The sequence below is a fragment of the Barbus barbus genome (assembly GCF_936440315.1).
Source record: "Barbus barbus genome assembly, chromosome: 6".
NCBI lineage: Eukaryota > Metazoa > Chordata > Actinopteri > Cypriniformes > Cyprinidae > Barbus > Barbus barbus.
This window is the reverse complement of record NC_136734.1, coordinates 23,623,012-23,640,128: the sequence shown is the minus strand read 5'-3', so window position 1 is coordinate 23,640,128 and position 17,117 is coordinate 23,623,012. Positions and strand designations below refer to the sequence as shown.

The following is a 17,117-nucleotide window of genomic DNA, read 5'->3' as shown; positions in this document are numbered from 1 at the left end:
AGGTGTATTATGATAGGGTACTAAAAGGAAGAAAGATTAAAGATATATATGAATTTGCAGAGGAAGAAGTGAGTTCAGAATGAAGTGACAGTGTCAGACCAAATACTGCCACCTGGTGTTTAACATTAAAAAAGTTGTGATCATTTAAACTTGAGAGATCAAAACAAAACAAGGAAATCCAATTTCTAAATGTAGTAGCCTATTATGTTATGGTATGTTATCAAATATATTGCTACTGTGATCATTTGACATGTTTCAGCTGGTGTCCTCTATGGTTTAACAAATAATACAGGACAGGGAAAAAAATGCAATCTATGTTATCTTTACTTTTTGGGTGATGATTACGACAGAAACAAGCATGATAGATCATGGCTAAAAAGTTTATAAAAAGATGGAAGGAAGAAAGTTTGATGGCAGAGAAAGAGATTTTAATAGAAGGACCTTCATTTAAGTGAAAAAGTATAGAGCAGATGTTGATCGTTACGAATGTCTCTTTACTCTTTACCGTGCTTGCATCCACAATATTAAAGATGTTATCTTTTAATACAGAGAGTATTGTTCTTCTCATCTCACACCATATGCTCATAATCTTTACTCAGTATTACAGTATGGAATGTAGCCCCATGCAAGTGCTAAAATCCAAAAATGAAATGTTTGTGTAACAGACAATGTTGACACACGGTTGACACAGGAATGCCTTTGAAAAGCACTGCCATGCAAGGCTTTGATTCTATTAACCATTCAGAGCATTCATTTTCTCTTTTATATTTTACTTGACGGTAATAGTGAGAAAACGTCAAGGTTTCTGATTTCCTTATGAGCAATCACAAATAGGCAGTGAGTTTAAAGCATTAACGTGTTCCACTGCTTTTCCTTTCTTTTTCAGGCTTCATTAGTTTGCATGAAAGCGTTGAGGTGCCATAATTAATCTGTGACCAATTTTTTGTTTTAACATTTGTTTTTTAAATTATCTAAAATGTATGCATTTATGCTTTATTGCAACCTTTGGTAAATATCTCTACATATAAAGTTGCCACATAGTGGCTGCAACATAGTGTAGGGTTATTGTTAACCAAAAGTAAAACCATTTTAGAAAATACACAACTGAAATAAAATCTTAAAAAACTGTTTCAGTTAGTTGTCAACATTCATCAATTTAGTTTAACTTACTAAAATGAGTTAAACTGAAATAATAATTAATAAAAACCATATACAAACCATTTAAAATGCATTTTCATGTATTATATTATACCTTAAAAACCTATACCTCTAAAAAATAATTTTTTAGATCAAAACAAAGTTTTGCAAAGTATAGCCAGGTAGCAGTGATTCAGCAATAATAAGGAAGCAGGATGTTTTATAACTTATCCATTACAATTATCTTCTGGTATTCCAACCTGCCATTAGTTATATAATCATCTACCACAGGAATGGTTTTCCTGAGTGTAAACAAGATAAATCACATTATTTCAAAGAAAGAAACAGGAGCTCCAGGAAGACTGTCGGTTCATTCCACTCTTTTGTGTATTAATGAGCTTTGAATGTTACATTTTAGCTAACCTCATGGTCTTTGTTTATACACTTTTACACTTTTTACGCTTAAAATACAAACAGTCCGGTTTAATTGCGTGGTGTCATTACACATCTAGAAACCAAGTTCACTTTTGTTATTCATTGTGACTGTAGAGTAACACTGTAGAATAAGACCCAGTAGAGACTTAATTGAAGGGTATCAATACGTATTTTGGAGGACAAGCATACTTTGAATTTGTAGAAACAAACTGACATAGGGTTGAGTAGTTTTAATGATGGTATTTTTATCTGTTGCGTGAATCGGCTTTAAAAAGGACAACAGCAGATGTATGTAAATATTAGATGGTGGATTGTTCATTTGTTCGATTTATATCAAATGAATGAGAAAACTTTCCACAACTGAACAACAGGGCAAGTCACTACTTGTAACTTCTGTCATACAGAAAAAAAAAACGCTGCATTAACAGAGCATATTCTCTCAGAGACGAATCTATTTCAACATGTGCTGATAACAGTGAATAGACCTGTTTTAAAGACCCCATTCACAACACACCCTTTCATTGAATCATTGACTCACTAGATTTGTTCAAAAACAAAGATTCATTCATAATCGAAACAGCGCTGTGTTTGCTCGGAACAGGCTCAGCTGTGACTTTATTTCATCAACAAAATAGTTCTGAACTACGGAAGTTCTAAGCGGCCATGCAATATTATAATTTTTCTGTCTTGTTTTCTCGTGATCACGACTTAATTTTCTCGGGATCTCGACATAACGAAAGTTGTTTTGTCGTTATCACGACTTAATTTTCTCGTGATCTCGACATAACGAAAGTTGTTTTGTCGTTATCACGACTTAATTTTCTCTGTGTATTCGGCATGAGAAAATGCTATAGAAGCAGCATCATCGCAGCATCATGGATGATCGTATTCGCTTTTACTTTGATCAGGGACTCACTCAAACTGAAATAATAAAAATAAAAATATGGTATAAGTACCATCCCAAATATTGAAGGTGTTGTGTGTGTGACCGACTACATTGATCCATGATAGAATAGTACTTGTCATGCATGCATATTCATACTCGGACATTTTAGCTCTGTGTCTGTCAGTGATTGACCACTTATACATAAGTGTTCGACACTTGAGAAGGAGGCTGTCGGGTCTGCAACTTTATCGTCGAAGACAATTATAGCAACCCTGATTTTCTCATGATAGCTACAATTACGTCGTGAGAAAATGGTTTTTAGGTTGAGATCAACAACTTTCGTTATGTCCAGATAACCACAAAACAAATTTCGTTATGTCGAGATCACGAGAAAATTAAGTCGTGATAACGACAAAACAACTTTCGTTATGTCGAGATCACGAGAAAATTAAGTCGTGATAACGACAAAACAAATTTCGTTATGTCGAGATCACGAGAAAATTAAGTCGTGATAACGACAAAACAACTCGTTATGTCGTGATCACGAGAAAATTAAGTCGTGATCACGAGAAAACAAGACAGAAAAATTATAATAATGCATGGCCGCTTAGAACTTCCGTACTGAACAGATCAGACAAGTGTTGCTAAAATGTAAGTCGCTTTATATTAACTTTTGGATAAAATCAATAATGTATAAATCTGTTGTATAAATTAAATTTCACATTTGCAAACTCTTTATAATCATGAAGTTCATCGCGATCTCACAAACTTCTATTTTAGTGAATGAAGCTCTCTACACTGCACACTGAATCTGTTATTTACATCGTCTCTACACTTTGTTTGTTACAATGAATGACAAACTGCAGTCTGCTTTCAGGATCTGTGCTGTGAGGAGCAGCATTTCCATTGGCTGCAATCTGCTCTTGATGGCCAATCAAAGACGGCATTGCCCAGCAAACCATAGACACAAATATCCCGCTACATTTGGTTTAGTTTGCACGGCACTGCGGTTTATGCAGAACTGGGTTCGCTTTTGTAGTCTTTTGAATGGATAAAATATAGAAATCACTTTAATTTTCAAATACCCCCCCCCCCCTTTCCAGCACATATATATATATCCTATAATGTTCCTTTTCTGAGATCAGTAATATTCTAATCTAAGTTTCTGTTTTAATTATTATAAAATATTAAATTAATAATTTTGTTCATAAGTAATTTTCAGTTCTGTGTTCAAGAAAGGTAGCTTTGCTTATATAAATACACTGCCCTCCAAAAGTTTGGAAACGCCCTAGAAAAGTGGGGTTTTGGACAATATTGGCATGAATCCTTTTTAATTTGTGATAATTTAGCACTGAAAAGGGACAACACAAACTACGAAAACATATTTTATTGCATAAACAGTTTATACATAGAAAAAACTAAAATTTTGATTCATCAAAATATCCACCATTAGCAGCTATTACAGCTCTGCATAATCTGGGCATCCGAGCTGTCAGTTTATTCAAACATTGACTTTGAATTGGCAATCAATTGTTGAAGCTACAGTATTAAGGTGTTCTGACCCAAAAAATCTTTTAAAAACCTGGGCCAAGTTTAAACCAGTAACCAGGCATCACAGCTGGCAAAGGGGCATGTCTGACTTTGACATGTATATATTTCCATTATTATGTTTTTTTGCTAGTCTTCAATGATAATGTCAAGTTACTTTAATGTATTTGCACCAAAAAATGATAAGGATTTATGCTGATATCGTCCAAAACCACACTTTGCCAGGGGTGTTTCCAAACTTTTGGAGGGCAGTGTACAAACACATTGTGACATTAAAATTAATCCAAAGTAATCTTTATTCTTGTAAAATATTAAAGGTAATATTTTGTCTAAGCCTGTGTGATTTTCGTGGAACATGAAAGAGAAACATAATTTGAGAATTTTCTTTTGTCCATACAATGGACGTCAACCAAAATTATTTTTCTGTTCCGAAGAAGAAAAAAAGTAATACAGATTTGGAACAACATAAGGGTGAACGAAGAATTTTTACTGTCCTTTAATTAAGACAAAGACAAAAGAAAGGTGTGGCATCTGAAATCAGTATTAATAGGTTTCTCGAAAGGGCATTGGGTCCACAATAATACATTAGATATTTTGCTGCTTATGATCTGTGTTCTATAGCGTTGCTCTTTATTATCATTAACTGGCCAACATAAATCAATTTATAATTTTTTCCATTTTCATTAAAACAAACTTCTTGCATAAAACAAAAGGCTTTTTTAGCCATTACGTAAAAGGAAATAAACTTTCCTGGCAAGGCTTATATAGTTTGTTCTAAAAATAGGTTACGTTTATATAAATAACTTTTCACAAGCATTCTATTCACTTCTGCTTCTAGTGTTTCGTAAGAGTCCTATCTACATCTCACAGTATCAGGCAGGTTATCAGTCCCTCATGTTTGTCTGGATTCTTTTTTACTGTGCATTTCAAATAAACATTGAAGTTAGAAGAAGTGAACAGGACAAACAAACTGGTTAAGAAAGACACATCCATAATATTAGACATTTATGCTGTGCTTTGCAATATATCGATGAGCCATTTTGATATTTATGTTTAAAACATACAATTATTAGACCATTATTAAAGATGAAGATACAAATAAGTAAGAACATTTGTTTCTCATTCATCACATTCATTTTTCATTGCAGCCTTTTCATGGAATTCTATAAGATTCAAGATTCAAGCTTTTTATTCGTCACATACACAATTATACAGAGTATAACCAGCAGTGAAATGTAGGTCAGGTCCGCTCCAAGGACAGTGCAATTATATAGAATACAAATATTAAGAAAAAGAAAAGTAGAAAAAAATAAAAGAATAAAATAAAATAAAAGATAAAAAATATAGATATAAATATAAATGTGCAGGTCAGTATGTTGTTGACTTAAATAGTAATAAAGAGGAATGTGCAAAAACGTTGTACAGGGTATTTAAATAGCAGCAATATGAGGCAGAAAAAAATTATGAATAGCTTATTGATATAGTGATATTTACATGGAGTCAAGTGATGTTATGACACAGAGTTAGAGTTTAGGAGCCTGATGGCCTGGGGGAAGAAGCTCCTCCTAAGTCTCTCAGTTTTTGCCATCAGGCTACGGAAGCGCTTACCAGATGGAAGCAAAGTGAATAGTCGGTTACCAGGGTGATTAGTCCTTGATGATTTTGACAGCTCTATTTTTGCAGCGTTTGAGGTAGATGTCCTGCAGAGAGGGGAGAGCAGACCCACAGCTAAGCGCACAACTCTCTGTAGTGCTTTGCAGTCCTGATTGGAGCTGTTTCCATACCACACTGAGATGCACTGAGTCAATACACTTTCTATGGTCCCTGAATAGAAAGTTTTCAGGATTGCTGGTGAGACCCTGAATTTCCTCAGCTGTCGCAGATGGTACAGTCTTTGCCTGGCTTTCTTAACCTGTGTTTGGATGTGTGTAGTCCAAGTCAGGTTCTCGGAGATGTTTACACCGAGGTACTTGAAGCTACTCACCCTCTCCACAGGGGTCCCAATGATCATAAGAGGAGTGTAGGGCTGCTGCTGTCTCTTCCTAAAGTCCACGGTCAGCTCTTTAGTTTTGCTCACATTCAGAGAGAGACAGTTGTCCTGGCACCATGATGTGAGTCTCTCTACCTCATCCAAGTATGCGGTCTCATTGTTGTTGGAGATGAGGCCCAGAACCACAGTATCATCAGCGAATTTGATAATAGATGTGGAGCTGTGAGAGGACACGCAGTCATGCGTGTAGAGAGAGTAGAGCAGGGGACTCAGGACACAGCCCTGTGGGGCTCCTACGTTGAGGGTGATGGATTTTGAGGTGAACTGGGCAACTTTCACCACTTGAGGTCTGCCGGTGAGGAAGTCTTGAATCCAGTCACAGAGTGAGGAGTTTAGGCCGAGGTCTGTGAGTTTAGAAGCCAGCTTGATGGGGACTATAGTGTTGAAAGCTCAGCTATAGTCAATGAATAGCAGCCTTACATAATTCCCATTGTTGCTGTCCAAGTGTGTGAGGGAAGAGTGGAGGACGTGAGAGATGGCATCGTCAGTAGATCTATTTGGGCGAGAGGCAAACTGAAGAGGGTCCAAAGTATCAGGTATGGAGGAGCAAATGTGGCTCTTTACAAGTCTCTCAAAAATAATAATAGGTAATTCCACACATACATTTCTTGAGAGCAATCCATCATGTCAAACGAAGAATGCATAAAACAGTGACATAACAAAATTCATTTCAGATCCTTGCCGTTACTGGCATGTGGCAAGCAGATATATGCCAAATATGCCTTTTTGTGTTTCTTGAAAACAGACCTTTGTCTGGTATCACAGGTTTAGGAAGTCAGTGGAGAGATTCATTGCTCAACACTGTCTGAGATAATCAGAAGATATTGTCTGACGATTGTCTTTTTTGTGCATGGAAAAAATCTGCAGCACAATTCATATGAATACAGAGATAATGTCATTCACGGAAATTATTTTCAAATGCATCTGCCATTAATTCAGTGCCTGTTTCAAAGAATTCTTGTCTATCAGTTCATAGGCGTGACCGTGAGCCGAGTGGGAAAAAAGACAATGCAAGTTATCGAAGATAAACAGATAAGAATGCGGAAACATCCGTTATCTGTCAGGTGGTGATGATTTACTGAGCAAACTCTCAAGTGTCATCAATTATCTTTAGAAAAATAGAAACTGCATTGTGAAGCTGATGACAAATACAGCAGTTTCCATAATTATAGATCACAGTGTCCCTCAAATTAAGTCCTGTGAGCGATACATCATAACATGTTAATAGGGCTCTATGATTAATATGCTTATTTTCCAGCAAAAGGTTTCTTGTTTCCTGCAATCTCAGAAATCTGTGATTATGGTTCATAAGTGTTTTTCTTTTCATAGTCTTCTTTGTTTTGGGGTTTGAAACAAAAAGTTAGAACTGAGCTAGTTGCTTAGGCTAGCTAATATTTATATTGCTAAGGAAAAAGGAAAGGAATTTTATGCTTTCAATTAAGGAAGTTTTTAACATTGTATGGTCTTACCCTTTTCAGCATCAATGAATGCATTTACGGGTTCTTTTATTTTAAATAGATATCATTACAGCTCACACCCTGCAGTCATGGGAGGAAATGACCCGCCCGGTACATCCTTAAATGGACTATATAATAGGATGTTATTACTGGTGACCAGGATATGAAACAGAGTACTACTGCTGTTTAGGTACTGAGAGAGAAATCATACACTTGAAAAAGGTAAATACTTACATTTTTTTCTTTCTTTCTTTTTCATTATCTTAGCATAATGATTTATTTTATTTGTATTATTATTTATTTATTTATTTATTTGCTTTCATCAGGTCTTTATGTATTAATTACTCTGCACTTTGATGTCAGGTTATAGCAACAATGTAACTTAAAATTATACAGTAAAACTCAGACATTATTATAATTTGCCTGCAATAATGTTTTCAGCAGGATGGGAAAACAAGCCAAAACCACATCCATTTTAAAAGACAATCCCACTGTGCAGACTAAGGTTAGTAACCCAGTTTACATTAGGCTAGATTTTCTTGTGTTCTTCAGTTTGATTAACAGATTTATTTTTTATCTACTCTAGCTGAAAGTGGAAAGGACAGTCGATCGGCCAGTTCGATGTCCATTTGCTGTTCATTTGCGAAACTACAAGGATGGCTCGACCCACCAAGATACGCTGCATCACAGAGCAGTTAAGGTATCTTTAAATTGTAATCTAAATAACTGCATGTTTTTAACAGTTTTGGATTGATGAGAACGATGTTCTTTAGCTTAACACAATAAATAGTATCATGTAGATGTTATACAGATGTTATAATATCAACTAAAGATTAAAATGTGAATGAGCTTTTAATTATTGTGAACATTTTAAACCTAGAAAAATTACTTTAAATAAATCTTATTCCCCCCCTCCAGAATATGGCCTGCAATTCAAAAACTTGTGAAGGCTCCATCATGAATCCTAAAACTCTGATACGTGGTCCGTCCAAAATCACATCTTCCTCAGATGATATCCTCACCCAGGCAGTGGAGTTCATCGACCAGTACTACAAATCATTCAAAATGTAGGAGCAATGTACAAAAATAAAGATTATTTTAATGGCATTAGCCTACAATGAATGATATTATAGGTCAGACTTATTTAATTTGATACATTATGTACTAGGGGGACCCTTTCACCATCCAGCCTGACTGAAGATAGTTAAACAGTCTCGATAGGGTTATGTCATCACGCATGGGTAGCCTATTGAGATGACAATAGTGTGGGTGGAGAGGTGGAGTTCATATCAACAAATGCGTTTCATTTTTATTATAGGTTTCCTTATGGTTTCAGGAACTCGTCAAGGTAGAATAATAAGTAGAATCTTTCTATGATATTTCGTTTGTCTTGAAAAACAGGAAAGGGAATGCGACAGTCGGTTTACTTTACGAGGTGAATAACCTGGGCTATTCTTCCCTTTCGCGCAGCGCGAATCCAACGGAACACCAGGCTCGGATTGACAAGGTCACACTTGAGATCACCCTGACCGGCTCCTATTCACTCACTACAGATGAACTCACTTTTGGGGCCAAACAGGCTTGGAGAAATGCGCCGAGGTGCATTGGCAGAATCCAGTGGGCCAATTTACAGGTTTGATATTTTTTTCGCGCAGATTATGGTTAGCACTTCTACATCCATGATATGCGTTATAGCCTACTAACATAGGTTTCTTCTCTACAGCTTTTCGATGCGCGTCAGTGCAAGACCACCGAGGACATGTTTCATGCCTTGTGTACTCATATTAAGTATGCCACAAATGGAGGAAACTTGAGGTAAATTGAATTTATTTGCGTTGCAATAGGCTAATCATCAATTCTGTAATAGCAGTTTATGTTTTTGTGTGGCTAAAAAAAATTGTTGCGGCAAAAAGTCTTACAGGAACGAAGTACAAAGCAATACAAAAATATCCTAATATTAGTAATATCTGCTTGGCACATTTTTAAAACCAATTCCTAACAGACAACAATAATGCAGTAGGTTAAATGTCGAAAGGGAGAAAACAATAGGCCTATATCATGTTAATTGCAGCCATTAATTATCAGATGTAAATATGTTGCAAATCCTTTTTTTTTGCAGCTGGAAATATTAAATAATTTGTGAAATGCGCAGAAGTCACATAAATACGTTTCTTCGTTACTTCGGATATCTGAAAATCAATTCAACAATTTAACCAGTGCAGTTTTAGGAAAAAATAATCTCAGCGAAAGGTAGCCTACATTTACAAAAAAAAATAAAAAATTAACATATTAATTTAATACTTTTGTTTATCAATAAATAAACTGTGGTTATTTTAAAGAAAAAAACAACAACTCAGAATGACTTAGAAACTTTTAAATAATATGTTATGAAAGCTACAGAAATTGTAAATGTAAATAGGCTATAGGTGAAATAGTATAATTTATATTACAAACTACTCCAAAGCCTACTTTGTGTAACTAGACAATCAAATAAATCAAAATAGGATCCTATGCACTTATTAAACGTTAAAAACAATTTTGACAAGCTAAATATGAAGAGTTTATTTGCAAAAACATATTTTTCAAAAAACATGTTTTTTTTATTAAGTTATGATGTTTTTATTGTGTTAGTTAGCTGGGTTTTTTAGTTATTTTTTAACCTAGTCAAAATACTGCAGTTTGATTGAGATTAATTGGAATCCACAATGAAAAAACATGATTTCTGAGAATTGTTAAAAACTGAGTTACCTGTTTTTGCAAATGAACTCTTTATATATACTTCATGCGGGTCTGCTTTTATTAAAGTGAAATGTACCATTTAAAATGACAAGAATGGCTTTGATTTGGATTCTTTGAGGAACTCTTATTTTCCTTTTGGTTTTGCCAGGTCTACCATCACTGTGTTTCCTCAAAGAACAGACAGAGAGCATGATTTCCGTGTGTGGAACGGTCAGCTTATAAAGTACGCTGGCTATCAGATGGAAGATGGAAGTGTTATCGGGGACCCATCGAGTGTAGAGTTTACACAGGTAACCAAAACAGAAGCACTGAGGCTGTCCACTGTTTGACACAATGCCTTACCTTTAAAAAAAAAAAAAAAAAAAAAAGATAAATAAATTTCAAATGCCAATCAAATCTTTGCCGGTATTAAGAAATGTTCGTATGGAAGCGTATTGCATTCACTTGAGGAAAAAAAATCTACTCTGTTTTTCTGAATTAACGAGTTAATTATCTCAGAATTACGAGATCATTTTTCATGAAAAAAAACGTTTTTGCTCTGTTTTTCTGAATTAATGACTTAATTATCTCGTAATTCTGAGATAATTAACTCATTAATTCAGAAAAACAGAGAAAAAACTTTTTTCATGAAAAATTATCTCGTAATTCTGAGATAATTAAGTCATTAATTCAGAAAAACAGAGCAAAAACTCTTTTTTTCTTTAAAAATTATCTCGTAATTCTGAGATAATTAAGTCGTTAATTCAGAAAAACAGAGCAAAAACGTTTTTTTCATGAAAAATTATCTCGTAATTCTGAGATAATTAACTCGTTAATTCAGAAAAACAGAGTAGATTTTTTTTTCCTCAAGTGAATGCAATACGTATGTTCGCATATGATACCTACTGGAAATTTTTACTCTTTCTATAGTTGTGTATTCAGCTGGGATGGAAACCAGAGTATGGCTGCTTTGATGTGCTTCCACTGGTCCTGCAGGCGAATGGAGAGGACCCTAAAGTTTTTGACATTCCTCCAGAACTGATCCTTGAGGTCCATATAGAGCACCCAGAGTAAGTGGTTTGGGTCATTCCAGGGAACGGGGGATACATTTGTTTTCTACATATTTTTGAGGTAACAGGAATTTTATATAGTTACATCCTAGAGGTTTCAGACAGTGTTGTGCTCTGCTTTTGTTCAGGTATGAATGGTTCAAAGATCTAAACCTGAAGTGGTATGCAGTTCCTGCAGTGGCCAACATGCTCATGGAAATCGGGGGTCTGGAATTCACAGCATGTCCTTTCAATGGCTGGTACATGGGCACAGAGATTGGAGTGAGGGACTTCTGTGACAGCCAGCGCTACAACATTTTGGAGGTATTTTGGCTTCACTGTCTCATGATGATAGCTTAGCACATCTTGATACTTTTCATACTGATATTTTGCTTGTATTGCTTGTATTGTCTTGTAGCACGTTGGCCAGCTAATGGGCTTAGAGACACGCAAGCTGTCTTCACTGTGGAAAGACCAGGCACTTGTGGCTATCAATGTTGCGGTGATTCATAGCTACCAGGTAAACTGTCCTTCCATTTTTGTCCTGTTATATGCATAATATTAATATGCTTATTGATTCAAGAAACTGCAGCCTCATTGATATTGCTTCTGCTCTGCAGAAAAATAAGGTCACCATCACGGACCACCATTCAGCAAGCGAGTCCTTCATGCAGCACTTGGAGACAGAAGTCCGTCTGCGTGGAGGCTGTCCAGCTGATTGGGTGTGGTTGGTCCCGCCCATGTCTGGCTCCCTCACCACTGTGTACCATCAGGAGATGCTCAACTACATCCTTTCTCCCTTCTTCTATTACCAGGTATCAAACATTATCCCAAACTAATGCTCAACATTTGAACGGTAATGTTTTATAAAGAAAACTTTGACATTAGCAGCAGTGGTGTAAATGTATGCTGTTTTTGAAGGCTGATGCATGGCTAACACACAAGTGGAAAGATGAGAAGAAAGGACTTTGGAGATGTAAGGTCAGCTTCAAAGGACTCATAAGGTACAGACCAGCAACTTCTCTAAACAAAACAACATTGCAATACATTCATGCCAACTACCAATGCCATTTGAATCAAAATACTTGTGTTCTTTCTTTTTAGAGCAGTGTTTTTTTCTCAAATGCTCATCAAAGCAGTGATGGCCAAGAGGGTGCGCTGCACTGTTCTCTATGCCACAGAAACAGGGAAGTCACTGACCTTTGCCAAACAACTGAAAACTATGCTCAACCGTGCCTTCGAATCCAGGGTAAGAAATGCTGTCTTAGAAAATGATTTTCTAATATTGAAAAAATACCAGATCAGTATATGAACAACAACATTTATTCTTGTTTCCTGATATAGCTGGTATGCATGGAGGACTATGATTTCAGTGAGCTTGAGACAGAGAGCCTTATGATGGTGGTCACCAGTACTTTTGGCAATGGAGAAAGCCCAGGAAATGGAGTGGTATGGGAATAATATTGCAAATAATTATAGTTTGGGGCCAGTAAGAATTTTTTTCCAGTAAGGTTTTTGAAGTCTCTTATGCTCAGCAAGATTGCATTTATTTGATAAATATACAGTAAAATTTTTTACTATTGTGAAATATTACAATTTAAATTTCTATTTTAATATATTTTAAAATGTAAATAATAACTGTGATGCCAAGCTGAATTTTCAGCTGCCATTACTCTAGTCTTTGGTGTCACATGATCCTTCAGAAATCATTCTAATATACTGATTTGGTGCTTAAGAAACTTTTCATATTATTAACAGTGTTGAAAACGGTTCATAATATTTCTGAAGAAACTGATACTTTCTTACCCAGTATTCTATAATGAACATGAAGTTCAAAAGAACAACATTGATTTGAATTTTTTTGTAACATTATAAAAACTGACCCCAAACATTTGAACAGTAGTGTATAGAAATAAAAATTCTAAATGTGTTGCAAATTCTACTAATTTTATTGACACATTAATATTTTCATATTATGACATAATGTAACATATCATATCATGATACATTAATATTACAATAATATTTTCTTTCCTTCAGAGCTTCAAGAAGCAGCTTTTCAACTTGAAAACCCTGAAGAACACTGTCAGGTGTGTAGCCACTGCAAAGATTTTTATTCATCACCTGTAAATATGCTATTATTGCGCAGAAGCCCTGACTTGCTCTTCTCACTACAGGTACAGTGTGTTTGGCCTTGGCTCACGTGTGTACCCACAATTCTGTGCCTTTGCCCATGCTGTGGATGACAAGCTTGCTGAGCTGGGGGCCAAGCGTCTGACTGCCACAGGGGAGGGAGATGAACTTAATGGACAGGACGAGGCTTTCTCTGCCTGGGCTTGCAGTGCTTTTAAGGTTGTTGCTTGAAAAATATGACTTAGTGAACCAAATAAATCAATCTTCTACTACTATAACAAATGACACGTGTTTTTAATTTAAGGATGCATGTGAGGAGTTCAACATTAAAAAACAGCTGAAAGCTGCTGAGCAACATTCAGACGACTGGGACCCACAGAGATACAGAGTGCAGCATGACAGTTGCACTCTGGACCGAGTTACAGGTACATCTCTACCTCTACTTATTAAAATCCTAATAATTCCGTCAATGAAGTTTTATCGAAACTCAATAAATGCATGGTTTTAACATGATTTTACAGTATACACATGAATCTGTTTTTACAGCACTGTCTGCTCTTCACTCTAAAACTGTGTTTCCTATGACGCTGAAAAGAAGGCAGAAACTGCAGAGCGCTCAGTCAAGGTTTGATTCTACAGCTTCACTACTTAACAAACTTATACATGTTTTTTTAAAAGTGCTGTTTATTTTTTATTTTTACTTATTTAATCTTTTTTTCAGTCGTTCTACTATCCTGGTTGAGCTGAAGACAGATGGAAACACAGAGACCTTGAATTTTGCCCCTGGAGATCATGTGGGGATTTTTCCAGAGAATTCTCCGGAGCTGGTGGATGGTATCTTGAAGCATCTTCCAGATGCTCCTCCTGTTAACCAAAGCCTTCACCTGGAGTCCCTTTCGCACTCTAGCCATGGTAACTCTCATTAATATCAGTTATAATATACAAATGCAGTTGGGAAGTGTTTCTCTTGGGCCCCAAAATCCAAGCTTATTTTTTATGGATCTGTCCTCTGGTGTCTTTCAGAGGATAAGAGATGGCAGACAGATGAACGGATGCCTGCTTGCACTCTGGTTCAGGCTCTTACATACTTCCTTGATGTCACAACTCCACCTTCGCAAAGCCTGCTGCGCAAACTCTCTACAGTGGCGAGTCAGGAAGAGGATCGCAAACGACTTGAAGCACTTGCATCGGTAATTGTGTTACAATTTAAATGGGGCATTTGAGTATGATTTTGTATGAAATTACACATATTTTCAGTCGATGCATTCACAGCAACTTCCCCCATTTCTCCATAGGATTTCCAGGAATATTCTACATGGAAAGACTTCTACAGACCCACTTTCTTGGAGGTGGTCGAAAAATTTAAATCTCTAAAGGTCTCTGCTGCCTTCCTTCTCAGCCAGCTTCCTCTCCTGAAGCCCCGTCTGTACTCAGTCAGCTCCTCAGTGGACCGTCATCCGAACGAACTACATCTCACTGTATCTGTGGTGGAGTACCACTCCCAGGGTATGAAAGACATAACAAGGACATTGAATAATTCTTTCATAATCAAAAGCCATGCTTCACCAGATGCGAAGATAATGTTATGTTCTGTTTTATTGTAGGTGGAAAGGGCCCAATGCATTTTGGCACCTGCAGCACATGGCTTAACACCATCAAAAGAGGACACACGGTTCCCTGTTTTGTTCACCGGTATTGAAAATCGCATAAACATACTGCATTTTAGCTTTCTGTGTTCTGTATCTTAATAACATAGAAAACTTGACTTGCTTACTATTTCAGCTCGGGTGGATTCCATCTCCCAGAAGACCCCAGCACTCCAGTCATTCTGATAGGAGCTGGCAGTGGTATCGCTCCTTTCCGCAGCTTCTGGCAACAGCGTGTCCATGACATGAAAAAGACAGGTAATTTATGCAAACTAATTTCATAAAGTTCAAATACAAAAGCTTGATAATGTCTTAAGATAAAGTGAGGTTCTCTGCAAACCAGTTACCACAATGTCCTACATGCTTCCTTTAGTTCTTGTTTCTCTTTTAAATTGTCAACATATTTGTCCTAAATAGTTTGTCTTAACTAACTTATTTTTAGGTCTGCAAATTAGCCCTATGACACTGCTATTTGGGTGTCGTGATTCAGAAACAGACCATCTTTATAAAGTAGAAACACTGAAGTTGAGACTCGATGGCGTTCTGGGCAATGTCAATACAGCTTACTCTCGCCAGCCCGGTAGACCAAAGGTATGTCTCTGAAGTTCTGTTCATGCTGTATTATACTAGAAATAATGTGTTTATCTATGTTTGTGTTTAAAATCTAGTAGGGTCCAGTCAGTCTGTTCTATTCATCAGACACATTTACACTGTGATCAGTTTGTGTCTTCTGTCTGTAACGTAAGCTTGTGTTGTTTGGAGCAGATGTATGTGCAGGATGTCTTGAGGGAGCAGCTATCTGATAAAGCCATACAGGTTCTACACAAGAACGCAGGTCATCTGTATGTCTGTGGTGGCATGAATATGGCCCGAGATGTTGCTTGCACTTTGCAAGATATCCTGGCAAGTAAAACAGGCATGACCATCACAGAAGCTGGAGAATATCTGGAGAGGTTGAAGGTGAGCTCTTAAAATGCATTTAGATAGTGTTTCAGTCCTCATGTCCTTATATGAACTGCTATGTGACCAGTGAACTCATGCCATGATCATCTTTTTATTGACAGGTTGAGAAGAGATACCATGAAGACATTTTTGGAGCGTAATGGCAGAGATCTGCTGCATCATGTAAAGAAAAATCACAGTTACACCACACGCTACATTTAATTAGTGTGATTCAAATGTGTTTTCACTATTTATGTCTCTTGAAGTGTTTTAAACTGATGTATATACAGTTTCTCTGTATCAGTATGGACAACGATGATTGATTGCATATGTACCCTATTGTATGGAGGGCAAAGCTGCGATTTATAATGCTCTATTTTAAGAGGAAAATGTATGGCTTTAGTGTAGAGCACATTTCTTATGTTTATATTTCATTTCTGAAAGATGCTTATGACATTTTCTAATGTCTTGCACTGTTTGACTTTGAAGATATGCCAACTTAATTGTTCTAAGCAATATGTAACCAGCATTTTATAATTATATTTTATTAATGATCCTTCTTAGATCATTTGTAATGAAATGGATTTGATTTAGGTCAACACAAAATAAATGTAAATGAAACGTATGTGTAAGTGTATAAATAAATAATTGAAATGACTGAATGAATATATGGGCAGATTTGTATAAAATGGTTGATGGGGGGGGGGGGGGGGGGGGGGGGGTTGTAGGAGATCAAGCTACAATATGATATGTGGCTAGTCAGACTGCCTGAGAGACCAAGGGCCACAGGGAAGCAACATAAATGTTTGTTCAATACTTATGAACAAAATTAATGGATGTTTTTCACTCACACTTACTCACCAACTCTCAAAAACGTTTAGCCAATCATTCACTCATTAACAGAATTGCCACAACTGCCCAAGAAAATCTGGAAAATGTTTACCATAATATGAATAGCAGCTGCGCTAATCTTTCTGAATTAATTTACATGACTTTTCCAGATCTAGAAATCACATTTTATAGAAGTAGGACCTCATTTATACAGGTTTTTCATATCTGTATAAACCCTGGCTCAAAGAAAAAAAAAATTAAATAAGAAATAGCTTGACAAATAGT

The 17,117-nt window shown here is 36.3% G+C and overlaps 1 protein-coding gene across 1 annotated transcript; it reads left to right on the top strand.

Annotated features, from left to right (window-relative positions):
- Window positions 1–7,958: 7,958 nt before the first annotated feature.
- On the top strand, window positions 7,959–16,162 carry LOC306870746 (nitric oxide synthase, inducible-like; the record flags this gene model as incomplete). Its single annotated transcript, XM_079418169.1, has 25 exons — window positions 7,959–8,018; window positions 8,100–8,213; window positions 8,432–8,580; window positions 8,984–9,146; window positions 9,237–9,328; window positions 10,401–10,542; window positions 11,162–11,301; window positions 11,430–11,604; window positions 11,699–11,800; window positions 11,901–12,095; window positions 12,202–12,284; window positions 12,385–12,529; window positions 12,625–12,729; window positions 13,321–13,370; window positions 13,458–13,632; window positions 13,718–13,838; window positions 13,960–14,038; window positions 14,135–14,325; window positions 14,437–14,603; window positions 14,709–14,919; window positions 15,018–15,105; window positions 15,196–15,317; window positions 15,502–15,650; window positions 15,825–16,019; window positions 16,124–16,162. 25 exons carry the CDS (start codon window positions 7,959–7,961, stop codon window positions 16,160–16,162), a joined length of 3,252 nt encoding a protein of 1,083 aa, XP_079274295.1.
- Between the last annotated feature and the right edge of the window lie 955 nt (window positions 16,163–17,117).